General features: G+C 44.4%; 1 protein-coding gene across 2 annotated transcripts in view; it reads right to left on the reverse strand.

Annotated features, from left to right (window-relative positions):
- Positions 1 to 15,188, reverse strand: part of DGCR2 (DiGeorge syndrome critical region gene 2) — a 72,735-nt gene that overhangs the window by 32,076 nt on the left and 25,471 nt on the right. Inside the window, exon 2 of one of the 2 annotated variants that reach the window (XM_081252721.1) lies at positions 7,903 to 8,025. The exons of the other annotated variant lie outside the window; for it this stretch is intronic. Within the exon in view, the coding sequence (XP_081108847.1) occupies positions 7,903 to 8,025 (123 nt within the window). The remainder of the gene's footprint in view (positions 1 to 7,902; positions 8,026 to 15,188) is intronic. 2 annotated transcript variants of the gene reach the window in all.

A 15,188-nucleotide genomic window follows, 5' to 3' on the forward strand; every position in this document is an offset into this window, starting at 1 on the left:
ACTAAAGGACAGAGCAAGATGGCAAGAAAATACAATATGTAACCTTTGACTAAATCCTGGACTTAAAAGTTTAAAAAACCTGTAAATGACAGTTTTGTGACTATTGAAAAAAATTTCAATATGGACTATATATAAGATAATAGTGTTATAGTAAGTTTCTTGCATGTGAAAACTGTACTGTGGTTACAGAGTGGATTGTTCTCATTCTCAGAAGATGCTGAATATTTAGGGGTAAATGTCATATCTGTAATACACTCTCAAAGGGTTCAGAAAAAATGTACATAGAGAAAGCAACTGTAGCAAAATGCTAATGGCTGATGAATGCAAGTAAGGGCTACAGAAGCGTTCACTGCACTATTCACTGCACTACTCTCAAGCCTTTTCTAGAGATATGAAATTTCTCGTATTAAATCAGGGAGAAGGCAGGGACTTCCCTGGTGGCGCAGTGGTTGAGAGTCCGCCTGCCAAGCAGGGGACACAGGTTCGGTCCCTGGTCTGGGAAGATCCCACAGGTCGCAAAGCAACTTAGCCCATGTGCCACAACTACTGAGCTTGCACTCTAGACCCCGCGTGCCACAACTACTGAAGCCCGCACACCTAGAGCCCATACTCCACAACAAGAGAAGCCACGACAATGAGAAGCCCGCGCACCGCAACAAAGAGTAGCTGCCGCTCACCACAACTAGAGAAAGCCTGTGCGAAGCAATGAAGACCCAATGCAGCCAAAAATAAATAAATTAATTAATTTAAAAAATATCAGGGAGAAGGCAGTCCACACACCCAGATCCCAACCCCTGCACGGTGTGCTCAGGAAACCTGCCCCTCCTTCACACTAGCAGAACACGGGGGATTTACTAAAAAAGTAAAACAGGGGGTCTCTGGGATGGGGGATACCAGTTCAGCTGAAAGTCATGGTTCTTTATTTAAGGAGGGGAGGGCAGACTCCCAGCCCCTCTTCCTCCACTAAGCTCCTCCTTTATTTTGTTTAGGTAGTTTCCTTCTATTCCTAGCTTGTTGAGTATTTCACCATGAAAGAATGTTTAATTTTGCCAAATGCTTTTCCTGCATCAAGAAGATCATGTGTTTTTTCCTACATTCTACTAGTGTGGTATATTACACAGATTTTAGTTTTTTGAACCACCCTTGCATTCCAAGAATAAATCCATTTGATCATGGTGTGTAAGCCTCTTAATGTACTGTTAAATTCTGTTTGCTGGTATTGTGTTCAGGATTTTTGCATCAATGTTCATGGCATATTAGTCTGCAGTTTTCTTTTGGGAGGTTATGTGTTTCTACGAATTTGTCCATGTCAGTTATGTTTCTAATTTGTTGGCATATAATTCTCCACAGTACTCTTTTTTTTTTCTTTAAAGATTTTTTTTTGATGTGGACCATTTTTAAAAAAAATCTTTACTGAATTTGTTACAATATTGCTTCCGTTTTGGTTTTTTGGCCACGAGGCATGTGGGATCCCAGGTCCCCCACCAGGGATTGAACCCACACCCCCTGTATTGGAAGACAAAGTCTTAACCACTGGACCACCAGGGAAGTCCCCCACAGTACTCTCTTATAATCCTTTTTGTTTCTGTAAAATTAATAGTAATGTCCCAACTTTCATTTCTTCTTTTTTTTTTTTTTTTTGGCTGCGTCAGGTCTTAGCTGCAGCACGTGGGATCTTCGCTGAGGCATATGGGATCTTACATTGCCACGTGGGCTTCTCTCTAGTTGTGGCATGCGGGTTTTCTCTCTCTAGTTGTGGTGCACGGGCTCCAGAGAGTGTGGGCTCTGCAGTTTGCAGCAGGTGGGCTCTCTTGTTGAGGCGCACAAGCTCAGTAGTTGTGGCGTGTGGGCCTAGTTGCCCTGCGGCATGTGGGATCTTAGTTCCCCAACCAGGGATCGAACCCACGTCCCCATTGGAAGGCAGATTCTTTACCACTGGACCACCAGGGAAGTCCCCTCAACTTTCATTTATTATTTTAGTTATTTGAGTCTTTACTCTCTTTTTTCTTTCCCGGCTTCACTCACTTTATTTTTCTCCCCATTCCAGGGCCCCCAGGGCCTCTGGGCCCTTCCACAGCAGTGGCGTCATTAGCCATTCGGTGTTTTTATGAAGAAGTTGAGTCTTTTCTCTTTAGTCAATCTAGCTAAAGGTTTGTCAATTTTGTTGACCTTTGGTTTTGTTGATTTTCTCCATTGTTTTTCTATTCTGTTTACCTCTGTTCTAATCTTTATTATTTTCTTCCTTCTGCTATCACTGAGTTTAGTTTGTTCTTCTTTTTCTACTTTCTTAAGTGTAAAGTTAGATTGTTGATTTGAGACCCTTCCTCCCTCCCTCCAGCTGACACTCTCTCTCTCTTTCTTAATTTAAGTATTTACAGGTACATATTTCCTTCTTAGTACTGTTTTTGCTGCAGCCCCTAAGTTTTGGTTTGTTGTTTTCTTTTCTTTAAAATAAATTTATTTATTTATTGGCAGGCAGATTCTTAACCACTGCATCACCAGGGAAGTCTATGGTTTGTTCTTTTCATTTTCATTTATCTCAAGATATTTTCTAATTTCCTGTGTGATTTCTTCTTGACTCATGACTGTTTAAGAGTATATTGTTGAATTTCCATGTATTTGTGAATGTTCCAGTTTTCCTTCTACTGTTGATACCTATTATAGTTTCATTCCACTGTGATTTATATGATTTCAATCTTTTAAATTTGTTCAGACTTATTTTGTGGCCTAACATATGGTCTAACCTAGAGAATGTTAAATGGACATTTGAGTAAAAAGATGTGCATTCTGTTGGTTGTTGTTGGGTGATCCTGTAAGTCCCCAAGGCTCTGTTCACCTTTCTTTGTTCTCTCTGTTCCAAACACTCAGTAATTTCAAATGTTCAGTTTTCAAGCTCACCTAGTCTTTCTTCTGCCTGTTGAAGCCTGCTGCTGAACCTTTCTAGTGAAGTTTTCAATTCAGTTTAGTTTTTTGTCCATGTTTTCCTTCACCTCTTTGAGCACATTTAAGATGGTAGTTTTAAAGCCTTTGTTTAGTATGTCTGAGGCCCACTGTTTCTTGAGGGATAGTATCTGCCACATAATTTTCTTCCTTCAAATGGGCTGTGTTCTCCTGTTTCTTTGTATGTCTGTTATTTTGTTGTTGTTGAAAATTAGGCATTTGAATAAATCCTCTCCCAATCTTTGCAGACTGGTTCTGTATTGGGGAAGACCTTCATTAATTAGCAGGGTTTGTTCTAAGCCTTGAGACCAGCTCAGGGTGAACGCTTAAGGTCTTCTTAGGTCTTTTCTGCACTTGCATTGTGTCTGGTCCTGTGTGTGAACTTCTTTTGATTCTTAAGTATATATGCCTGCTTTAAAATGTCTTAATTTCCCAGAGCCAGTCACCTGCTTCTCAGGGTCTTGGACGTACTATTGTATTCCTCCACCCACAGTCCCTTGCCCCAGGCATCTGCAGGTCTGTATCCAGTTTTTGTGAGCATTGCTTGACACTTTCTACAGTTTTTTCAGGCTGAGATCCAAACTATGTAATTTTTCCCTCTCTGAGCTCCAAGTCAGAAAAAACAGACATCAGTCCCTCAGGCAGCCCCCAGACAGGTCAGAATGTTGCAAATAAGGTCATTCTGCTCCCGCTGGTTGGAGGCAAGGAATTTGGAATTGGGTTGTTGCTTCTTTTAGACTGTGCTGTGCCACTGGGGGAGGAAGTGGGCCAAGGGTGAGTAAAAATGCCATGATATTTCCTACCACTTGAATGTGGCTTTTTCCTGATTGGGTGTTCCCATGGTTGCTATAGACTTTGACTGTTTTCCAGAGCTTCCATGAAGTTATTTTAGCCATCCTCTAGTTGCTTTTTGAATGTATGCATGACAGAATGGGCGTCTGAAGTTTCTGAGACAGCCATTTTGCTGACATCAGAATATATTGTTATGCCATGCAGTGCAGCCAAAAAAAAAAAAAAAAAAAGAAGAAGAAGATGAATATATTGCTAAAGTTTTCTTTTACTCCCTGAATTAATAAGAGCTAACATATAGTGAGGGATTGCTGAGTGCTGTGTTCTGCTCTAAGCATACCTTGTGTACATCAATCCTCTGGCAACCCTAAGGTAGGTACTATTATCCCCCATCTCACAGGTGAGGACAATGAAGTTCAAAAAGCATCTTGCCCACAGGACTACAGCCAGAGGAGGCGGAGGCGGGGAACCAGCCCAGGCAGCTTGGTTCTGAGCCCCCACATTTAACCGCTGTTTTACACACAGCAGAGTTAGCTACCTCAGCCACTCTGTGCTGGTCCTTTTGGTCTAGGATGCTCTAGCCAGAGTCCAGGGAGCATCCTGTGGCTGCTTCCTTCCAGAGTCTAGAGAGCACTGGCTGTCTTTCATGTTTAAGAGGAAGGTGGTCCAGCTTGCCAGAGGCTCTGTGGGCACTCGTGGGCTAGGTGCTGGTAGGGTTCAGGTGAGTTCAAGGTGGGAACCCTCCAGCTTGTTGATACCGCTTCTACCTCACCCGTGATGCACCAATTTCTCCAGAAAAGACTCCCACAACCCCCTGCCTGAGGAAACAGACCACATGGGGAGCAGGGCAGAAGATATGGTCAAGGGTCTCATCTGTCCCCATAGAGAATTTCTCTTAATTCCTCTGTTTTCCACCTCCATGGCTCCCCTCTGCTGGGCCTGGTGCCTCCTATTCTGCAGACTGTAAGTCCAAGTGCTATCTAACAGAAATATAATGCAAGCCACATTTCAAAAGAGATGAAATTAATTTTAATAATTGTATTTAACCCAATATATCCAAAGTACTATAATTTCAACATGTAATAAATATTAAAAAGTATTAATGAGGTGTTTTACTTTTTTGTACTAACTCTTTGACATTCAGTGTATACTTTACAGTTGTGATGCATCTTAGTTGGAAACGGCCACATTTCAGGCACTCAGAAGCCACATGCGACTCGTGGCTACCATACTGGATGGCCAAAGTCTGGAAAATAAGCTTCATGTCTGCCATGGAAGAGTCATCTAGCCCCATGGAGAAAGTGAGGAAGTGAGGAAGCCCAGCCACCCCCAGCCAGGGCATGTAGGGCCTGCTGGGCAAACTGGCTCATTTCCTGGTGTTCTCTCCCCCAAGCAGGCCGCAGTAAAGCCTAGTAATAAAGTACGTCATGAACCCCCAGCCCCCGCTAAGTCGGTCATCTGCTACAGGGCTGCACCCCAACGTCTGCTTCTCCCAGGCTGACCCCTCTGTCTCCCCACCAGCGAGGAACCGGAAGCCCGGGTTTTGTGTATCTGGGCTGTTCAGCCTTTCTTCCTCTTGGTTTACCACACGCGGATGTATCTGAAAATGAGATGGTGCTCAGTTATCCTTGTCTTTACTGTGCTGTGTGTACTTTTGGGCAACTTGCCCTGTCACCTACATTCTGCTTTCAGAGTTTCCGTGTTGCTACAGGAACCTAACAGGCACCTGCTGTCGCTGGGTCAAATACTCTGTCGTGTGAACACACATTTGGGTTGTTTCCAAGCTGTACATTAGTATGAACAGCACTGCAAAAATTTCTCCAGAGCTTCCCCCAAATGGCAATCCTGGATCACAGAATATGAGGATGTTCAGCTTTGCAGGTTAATGCCTGTTTTCCAAAGTGGGTGTGTCAGTGCACCCCTCTCGCCAGCAGCCCAAAGACCTCCAACACCCAGGTTTGTCAGACGTCCTCAGTTTCGCCAATCTAAGTATCTGCAAAGTGGGAGCTCACTGTCGCCTCTGAATACTAATGAGGTAGGACATCTCTTTATGTGTTTAGCCACCATTCTTGCTCGTTTTTCTTGTTTGCTGACATGCCTGACCGTCTTTTGTCCATCCGCAGGAGTCCTCTACACACGCTGGATTATAATCCTTTATAGGCTTCCCACTCTGTACTTGTCTGTTCACATTCTTAATTGGGGCTTTCTGATAAAGGGGAGACCTTAATTTTAATCTGGTAAAACTGGTCGTTTCTATTTAAGAGTTAACATTTTTTTTGACTTAAAAAAACCTTTCCTATCAAGGTCATAAAGGTATTCTCCTCTACGGTCTTCCAGGAGTTTTTCTTCAATTAACCTGAAACCGATCTTTCGTACACTGTTCATCAGGGATCTGACGGCATTCCTTTCGGACTCCATCCTTTGTCTAGTGACGGGTAATCCACTTCTGTCTCAAATCAAGTTTCTCTGGTCCATTTCTGGCAGCTCTTCTGTCTCACCAGCCAATCCCTGAGCCAACTGTGAAGGAAGCCTCAGCACTGGCAAGGCTGGTGCGTGCTTCTTTCTCTTCTTCAAAGTGGACAAATGGTATTAGGACTTTATCCTTCCACGGGTTTTAGAACTGACTTGTCATATTTCCCAGAACACTGAATCCACAGATCAATATAAGCAGAACGGGCAGCTTTACCACACTGAGCCTTCCTTGCTAAGAACACCCTGTCTCTACTTATTCAAGTCTTCTTTAATGTGTCTTAATGAAGCTGTGAATTCTTCTCCAGTAAAACTTTTACATTCCTATTTGTATCAGACATGGTTCACTGAGGAGAGCAGGGACCACATAGGTATTTCCAACACAAAGGGAATTTGTGCTTTCAAACAACTGACAAGGTTGGGAGGTGCACAAATGGGCCACCTCTAACCGTCAATGCCCCCTCTGTGCTGCAGCTGAGAGCGAGCAGGCCAGTCTGCCACCCACCGCTGAGCAGAAAATGCTTCCGGGATCACCGCCACTCTGCAGCCCTGCCACGCTCCCACTATCCGAGCCCACACACCCACATTGTGGCCAGGGGAAGAAGGGGCCCCCTCCCTTCCACCTTCCAAACGTCACAGGAATGCATCTCAGGGGCTAAACAACACCAGAAGCTGCTGGCAGGGGGTCTGGGTAAGACAGCTCCAGCCCCTGAAAGGCAGGGACTGTCCTGAAGGCCCAGACCATCAGGCACACCATCTGCTTTCTATCTCCCCAAAATACTGCTGAAATTACTGATCTACTGTGTCATCTTTTCCCATTTTCTTGGTCCCTGTGGTTTTACATCTTTTGTACTCTTTTGTTCTCTTTTGTTATAATTTTAGCAGGCTTTTAGCTGGACAATGAAGAAATCTCTTGTGGTCACTCAAGAAGTCCTGCAGTCCAAGTTCAAAAGCAGCCAGACCTAGCACGGCTAGGACTTCCCATGGATTTACTTAAACTTCACCACATCAGGAAGGTCACAGCTGAGCCCCTGCCCACACCCACAAAGATATTCAATGACTGGGTGGGCTCCCAGACACGGGCCTGCCCTGGAGGCTCCCAGCCTGGCCGCCACCCCCTCCAATGTCACCAGAAAGACAGACACCTCAACCAGAGACACGCACGAGATAGTCAAGCCAGAACAGGATCCAGGACAACCAGGAGGGGTCGCCTCTCAACAGTCACCTTCACAGGCAGATACCATCCAACACCTCGAGCCGACACCCAGGTCTTCAGCGGATGAGTGTGTTATGTGTGTGTGTCACAGGCACACGCACACACCCTGGACCAAGCTGAGAGCCAGGGCTGCCGTGAACACGCTGCTCTTGGGGGCAACCCTCATCGAGGGGACAGGGGCAGAACCGAGCAAAGGAGCTGCAACTCAGACTTTGTGTGGCATCCACCCCTGTCTCCAGGGCCCGAGTGGGCAGGATGGCAGGAGGGCCACGGCCGGTCACCGGGGCTGCCACCCAGGGGCTCGCTGTGGGCCGCGGTGCCCCCAAACGTGGCCTCTTGGGTCCTCTCATGCCCCCCATGGCCCTGGCCCTGCAACCAGCCACATTGGGACCTGCCGGTAATGGGCATGTATTTTTTAAAGAGACACAGAAAGAGAGAGGGAGAAGGGGAGGGTGGTCACTACACGCGTCCCCCGGCCCGACACTCACCTGGACAGTTGGCTTCATCACTCTCATCCTCACAGGTCACCAAGCCGTCACACTGCCAGGGGAGGGGGATGCACTGGATGGTGCCACTGCGACAGGCAAACTGGCCTGGGTTGCACCGCAGCTCTGTGGGACCAAAGGCAAGAGGCCGTTGAGGATGCAGTGCCACCTGCACCTCTGAGCACACGGGGCAGGGGCGACACAGACACTGACCAGACAGACGTGCCAGCACACTAGGTGAATGCAGGGGGAGAGGCCGCCCCCACCCAGGGCCCCAGGCCACTGCCTGGATGAGGTGGGGGCATGGGGCTCCCGAGGCTTCACAAGGTGCACAGGATGGCGCAGGAAGGGAGGAACAGGGGAGTCTGCCACAAACCGAGACCACGGGGACAGGTGGGAGGAAGGTATTTCAAACTTCAGGTCGCATGTTGTATGGAGCAAAGGTGATTTAGCCAGTAAGTGACATGATAAGACCTGTGCTTTAAGGAAGGTACAATGGGCAGTGGTTTCTGGAAGCAATTGTAATAGGGGACCAGACAAAACACTGAGTAACTCAGTACCGAAGGGCCTGACTGAGGCAGGGGTCAGCCAGCTCCTGCCACCCGCCTGCCCTGGCTCTCAGGTGTGCTGTCAGCAGGCACGGCTGGGGAGAGACCATCCTTGGGGTAAGAGGGAACAATAACAATAACTGAAGCTCATCAGGGCCACAAAAACGCCTGTCCTCAGGATCCACACTGGAAACAACTTCTAATTCGTGGGGCACTGGGTCAAGATGTAGAAGAGTCTTGCCTGGTTAGTGGGGAAAAATTAACTCTAGGCTAAATGCTGCCCTAGTCCTGACTAAGCAAGATTGAAACGAAGAGCTGAAATGACCAAACTGTTTCCAAGCCACATCCTAAAACAAAGCTCAAGAATATTTATAGGAATATGCAGAAATATGCAGAACTCAGAAAGTCAAAATTCATAGTCTGGGCTTCCCTGGTGGCGCAGTGGTTGAGAGTCCGCCTGCCAATGCAGGGGACACTGGTTCGTGCCCCGATCCGGGAAGATCCCACATGCTGTGGAGCAGCTAGGCCCGTGAGCCATGGCCGCTGAGCCTGCGCGTCCAGAGCCTGTGCTCCGCAACGGGAGAGGCCATAACAGTGAGAGGCCCGCATACCGCAAAAAAAAAAAAAAAAAAAAAAAAAAATCATAGTCTGCCGTCCAATAAAAAAATTACCAGACATGTGAACAGGAAATTGACCAAAATGAGGAGGAAAAAAAAAATCAATCCAGAAATGACAGAAAAGATAAAACATTAAGAATTATTATAACTGCACTGCAAATGTTGAAGAAGTTAGAGGAAAGATTAAACATGTTAAGTAGAGATATGGAAGACACAAAGAAAGAAACCTACTGTGAGAGATAGAAACACTGCACAGACAACAGAAAGTCTAAACAGAAAGAAAAGAAGGCTAGAAAAAAATGAATTGTGGCTCTGGGACCACTTCAAGCCACCCACACACATGTACATGGAGGGGAAACAGAAAAAATATTTGAAGAAACAATGGCAGAAAAATTCCCCAATTTGATGAAAACTATAAACCCACAGATCCAAGTAGCTCGATGAACCGCGGACACAAGAAATAGAGAGAAAAATACTCCAGGGCACATCATAATCAAATTGCCTAAAACCAGCAATAAGGAGAAAAGTCTTAAAAGCAGATAAAAAAGACATGATGCACAGAAAAACAAAGTAAAGATGACAGCAGATTTCTCACTAGAAACAACACAAGCTGGAAGATGGTGGAACAACGCTTCTCAGTTCTGAGAGGAAAAAAGAAAAGACTGCCAACCTGGAGGCACTTAAAGCAAATGCACACATACTCCATCGTGGGGTTTATAACCTGAGTGGAAGTAAAATTGTGACAACAGCAGCACAAAAGCCAGGAAGGGCGAAACTGAAGCATACCATTTAAAGGCTCTAACACTACAGGTAAAGCGGTCTGTCCCATGAATGCGATAAATTAAAGTTGAATATCACTAAACTAACACAAGAGCTACAGCAAATAAGCCAATGAGGAAGACAAAAGGAACAAAACATACTCAACCCAAACGAAGAATAAACAAAGGGAAAAGGAAACAACAGTTGGCACAAATAGAAAACAAACGACAAAATGGCAGACTGTAATTAAATTTGCCTGATCAATAAACATATGGGGTGATCTAAACACCCTAATTAAAAGTCAGAATTTGTTACATAGGTAAAAAAGCATGATGAAACTACATGTGTCTAAAAGAAATCCACTTTATATAAGGACACAAATAGGTGAATATGAAACAATGGAAAAAGATATGGCATGCTAACACGGATCAAAAGAAAGCATAGGTGGCTGTATATATATATATATATATGTATGTATATATATATATATATATATATATATATATTTTGGCTGCATTGGGTCTTTGTTGCTGCATGGGGGCTTTCTCTAGTTGCAGTGAGAGGGGACTACTCTTTGTTGTGGTGGGCATGCTTCTCGATGCGGTGGCTTCTCTTGTTGCGGGGCACGGGCTCTAGGCACATGGGCTTCAGTAGTTGTGGCATGCGGGCTCAGTAGTCGTGGCTTGTGAACTCTAGAGCGCAGGCTCAGTAGTTGTGGTGCACGGGCTTAGCTGCTCCGCGGCATGTGGTATCTTCCCGGACCAGGGCTTGAACCCGTGTCCCCTGCATTGGCAGGCAGATTCTTAACCACTGCACCACCAGGGAAGTCCCAGGGGTGGCTGTATTAATACCACACAAAGGAGACTTCAGGGCAAATAATATTACGAGGAATGAAGAAGGTATTTAATAGTGATAAAGGACATAATAACGTTAAATGTCTCTGCATCTATAGCAGAGCTTCAAATGAAGGAAAAACTCCTGTAATTGCTAATAGACAAATTCACAATCAACTTCAATCCCTTCTCTCAATAACCAATAGAATAAGCAGACAGAAAATCAGCAAGGATACAAAAACCTGAACAACACTATCAACCAGCTGGACCCAACCGACATTCACAGAAATCTCTGCCCAACTACAGCAGAATACACATTCTTTTCACATGCGTACAAAACACTGACCATAACAGATAAATATATGAGCCATAAAACAAATCTCAATGCATTCATAAAGGTTCAAATTTAAGTGTGTTGTTTGATCACAATGGAATTAAACTACAAATCAACAGCAGAAAGATGTCTGGGAAATCCCCCAACTATATGGAAAACAACTGACATACTTCTAAATAGCCTTTGAGTCAAAGAGGAAATGAAAAGGGAGATTAGAAAGCATTTTAATTTAATGAAAATTTGTGAAATGCAACTAAAGCAGTTCACAGAGGCAAATGTATTGCATTAAATGTCTATATCAGGGGATTTCCCTGGTGGCACAGTGGTTAAGAATCCACCTGCCAATGCAGGGGACAAAGGTTCGAGCCCTGGTCTGGGAACATCCCACAAGCTGAGGAGCAACTAAGCCCGTGTGCCACAACTACTGAAGCCCGAGTGCCTAGAGCCCATGCTCCACAACGAGAAGCCACTGCAATGAGAAGCCCATGCACCGCAATGAAGAGTAGCCCCTGCTCGCAGCAACTACAGAAAGCCTGCGTGCAGCAACAAAGACCCAACACAGCTGTAAACAAACAAACAAACAAATAAGTTTTTTAAAATGCTTAAAATTCCTATATCAGAAAAGAAGAAAGGTCTCAAATCAATGATCTCAGCTGCCACTTTAAGCAATCAGAAGAACAAATGAACCCAAAGTAAGCAGCAGCCAAGAAGTAAAAAAAGATCAGAGAGAAAATTGATGACACAAGAAAACAGAGAAAACAACAACTGGATAGCCATTTAAAAAAAGAAAAGAAAAACTGTGATCCATTCCTTGTGCCAAAAATTAACTCAGAATAAATCATAGAGCTAAACATAAAACGTAAAACTATAAAACTTCTAGAAGAAAACATAGGAGAAAATCTTTGTGACCTTGGATGAGGCAAAGATTTCTTAGATACCTATACCAGAAGTATAATCCATAAAAGAAAAAGTTGATAAATTGGACCTCATTAAAATAGAGAACTTTCCTTTTCAAAAGACATTGTTAAGAGAATAAAAAGAAAAGTCACATACTGGGAGAGAAGAACTGTAAATCACACATCTGATAAAGGATTTGTATCCAGAATATATAGAGAACTCTGATATTTCAATAAAAAGAAAACCCACACAATTTTTAAAATGGGCAAAAGATTTCAATGGACAATTAACTAGGGAATTCCCTGGCGGTCCAGTAGTTAGGACTCGGTGCTCACTGCCAGGCTGCCAGGGCCCCAGGTTCAATCCCTAGTTGGAGACCTAAGATCCCACAAGCCTTGAGACATGGCCAAAAATAAAAAAAATAAAAAAAGAATGCACAATTAACCAAAGAAGATACAGATGGCAAAAACATAAAAAGATGCTCAACATCGTTACTCATTAAGGAAATGCAAATTAAAGTCCTAATGAGATACCATTATATATTAGAATGGCTAAAATGAAAAATGACAATACCAAGAGCTGACAGTATGTGAGGTAACTAGAACTCTCCTACAGTGCTAGTGGGAATGTAAAAATGGTACAACTACTGTGGAAAACAGTTTGACAGTTTCTAAAAGGCTGAACATATACCTACCATATGACACAGTCATTCCACTCCTAGGGATTTATCCAAGAGAAGTATATGACCATACAGAGACATATTCAGAGTAATATTATTTGCAATAGCCAAAAGCTGGAAACAACCCAAATGCCCCAAACAACTGAATGGATAAACAAACTGCAGCAGAGCCATACCATGGAATACTACTCAGCAGTAAAAAGGAGTGAACCACTGAGATGCAGCAATGTGTAAGACAAAAGAAGACCAAAACGAGCAGCCAGCTGCAAGCTACAGCTTGCCAAACCCTGTTCTAGAGTTAAGTGTCGAAATAAATCTACCCATACCCAGCACCTAACACAGGGAGGTGCCCACTGAATGTCTGCCGAACTGAACTACTCTGTTCTTTAAGTCGCTATAACAAAGCGTCCTCAGTTCTGATATCCCCAGGAAGGTTCTTTCCCTTCCTGACTCACCTGCACAGTGCAGGGGCTGTTCAGAAAGCAATCCAACCTGTGAATCACTGGTTAACACATGTGAATTGCTCATTCAAAAAATATTTGCTAAGCACCACTTTGTGCTGGGCAACCCTCCAGGTGATTGTGCTAGTGTGGTCAACGGAGCAGGGAGAGCCAGGACGTGGCACAGCCTGCCTTGCATGCCGGGCGGGGACCAACACACAGTCAGCTGCTTACTGTGTCCGCTGGGGATTCCCGAGGGTCTCACTGGTGTTACTCCAGCTGTAAATCAACATTCCCTTTCCTCTCTTCCTCAATATCCTCTCGGGTCCCCTTGTAAAGCATCCAGCACAATTTCTGCCACATACAAAGCTGCTCAAAAATAGTCTCCCCGTCTTTCCACTACTGGGTTCACCAAGGTCCTGTCCCAGCCCCCTCTTGTGATGACTATCTCCTGGCTGGCTATTCTAGCCAATGGATTGTTGATGCTTTTTGAAATAATCCATGCCCTCACCACGTACGTGCAAGGCCACAACACCAAAATACAAACTTCTTTCACACTAGTTCTCAAATCTGTTCATTTCAAAACCTTTTTTTTTTCTTTGCGGTACGCGGGCCCCTCACTGTTGTGGCCTCTCCCATTGCGGAGCACAGGCTCCGGATGTGCAGGCTCAGTGGCCATGGCTCACGGGCCTAGCTGCTCCACGGCATGTGGGATCTTCCCAGACCAGGGCACGAACCCGTGTCCCCTGCATCGGCAGGCAGACTCTCAACCACTGCACCACCAGGGAAGCCCTCAAAACCTTTTTATACTCTTAAAAATTCTGAGGACACCAAACATCTTTTGTTTATATGGGATACATCTATCAACATTTACTGTATTGGAAATTAAAGCTGAGAAACTGTGTAAACACAAGCTTCCCAAGCACTTACTCAAAAGGTTAAACACATAATAACTGCTGGAGAGGGTGTGGAGAAAAAGGACCCCTCCCACACTACTGGTGGGAGGTAAACTGGTGCAGTCACTATGGAGAACAGTACGGAGGTTCCTCAAAAACTAAAAATAGAGCTACCATATGATCCGGCAATCCCATTCCTAGGCATATATCTGGAGGAAACCATACTTTGAAATGATACATGCACCCCAGTGTTCACTGCAGCACTATTTATAATAGCCAGGACATGGAAGCAACCTAAATGTCCATCAACAGATGAATGGATAAAGATGTGGTACATATATACAATGGAATATTACTCAGCCATAAAAAAGAATGAAATAATGCCATTTGCAGCAACATGGATGGATCTAGAGATTATCACACTAAGTGAAGTAAGTCAGACAAAGAAAAACAAATGCCATATGATATCACTTACATGTGGAATCTAAAAATGATACAAATGAACTTATTTACAAAACAGAAACAGACTCACAGACTTAGAAAACAAACTTATGGTTACCAAAGGGGAAAGGTCAGGGGGAAGGATAAATTAAGAGGCTGGATTAACATATACACACTACCAGGATCTCCTGCATAGCACAAGGAACTCTACTCAATACTCTGTAATAACCTATATGTGAAAATAATCTGAAAAAAGAATGGATATATGTATAACTGAATCACTTTGCTGTACACCTGAAACTAACACTACATTGTAAATCACCTATACTCCAATATAAGAAAAAAAAAAAAAGCTTAAATACAGAGTTACTATAGGAACCAGCAATCCCACTCCTAGGTATGTGTCCAAGAGAACTGAATGCCAGGACTCACAGACACCTGTCCTCTGATGCTCAGAGCAGCATGACTCACCAGGCCAAGAGGAGGAACAACCCAGGTGTCCAGCAACAGATGATGGATAAACAAGCTGTGGCCTTTCCATACAATGGAATATTATTGGGTCATAAAAAGGAAGCAAATTCTGATACATGCTAAAATGTGGATGAAACTTGAGGACATTATACTCAGTGAAACAAGCCAGACACAGGAGGACAAGTACTGTACGACTCCACGTACATGAAGTCCCCGGAGCAGTCAAATCCACAGAGACAGAAAGTGGAAGAGTTGCCAGGGGCCAGGGGTTGGTGATGGGGAGCTTTTGTCTGATGGGTTTCAGTTTGGGAAGATGAAAGAGTTCTGGAGATGAATGACAGTGACGGCTGCACACCACTGCCAATGTACTCACA

The sequence above is a fragment of the Mesoplodon bidens genome, assembly GCF_964165515.1.
Source record: "Mesoplodon bidens genome assembly, chromosome: 13".
Classification (NCBI taxonomy): Eukaryota; Metazoa; Chordata; class Mammalia; order Artiodactyla; family Ziphiidae; genus Mesoplodon; species Mesoplodon bidens.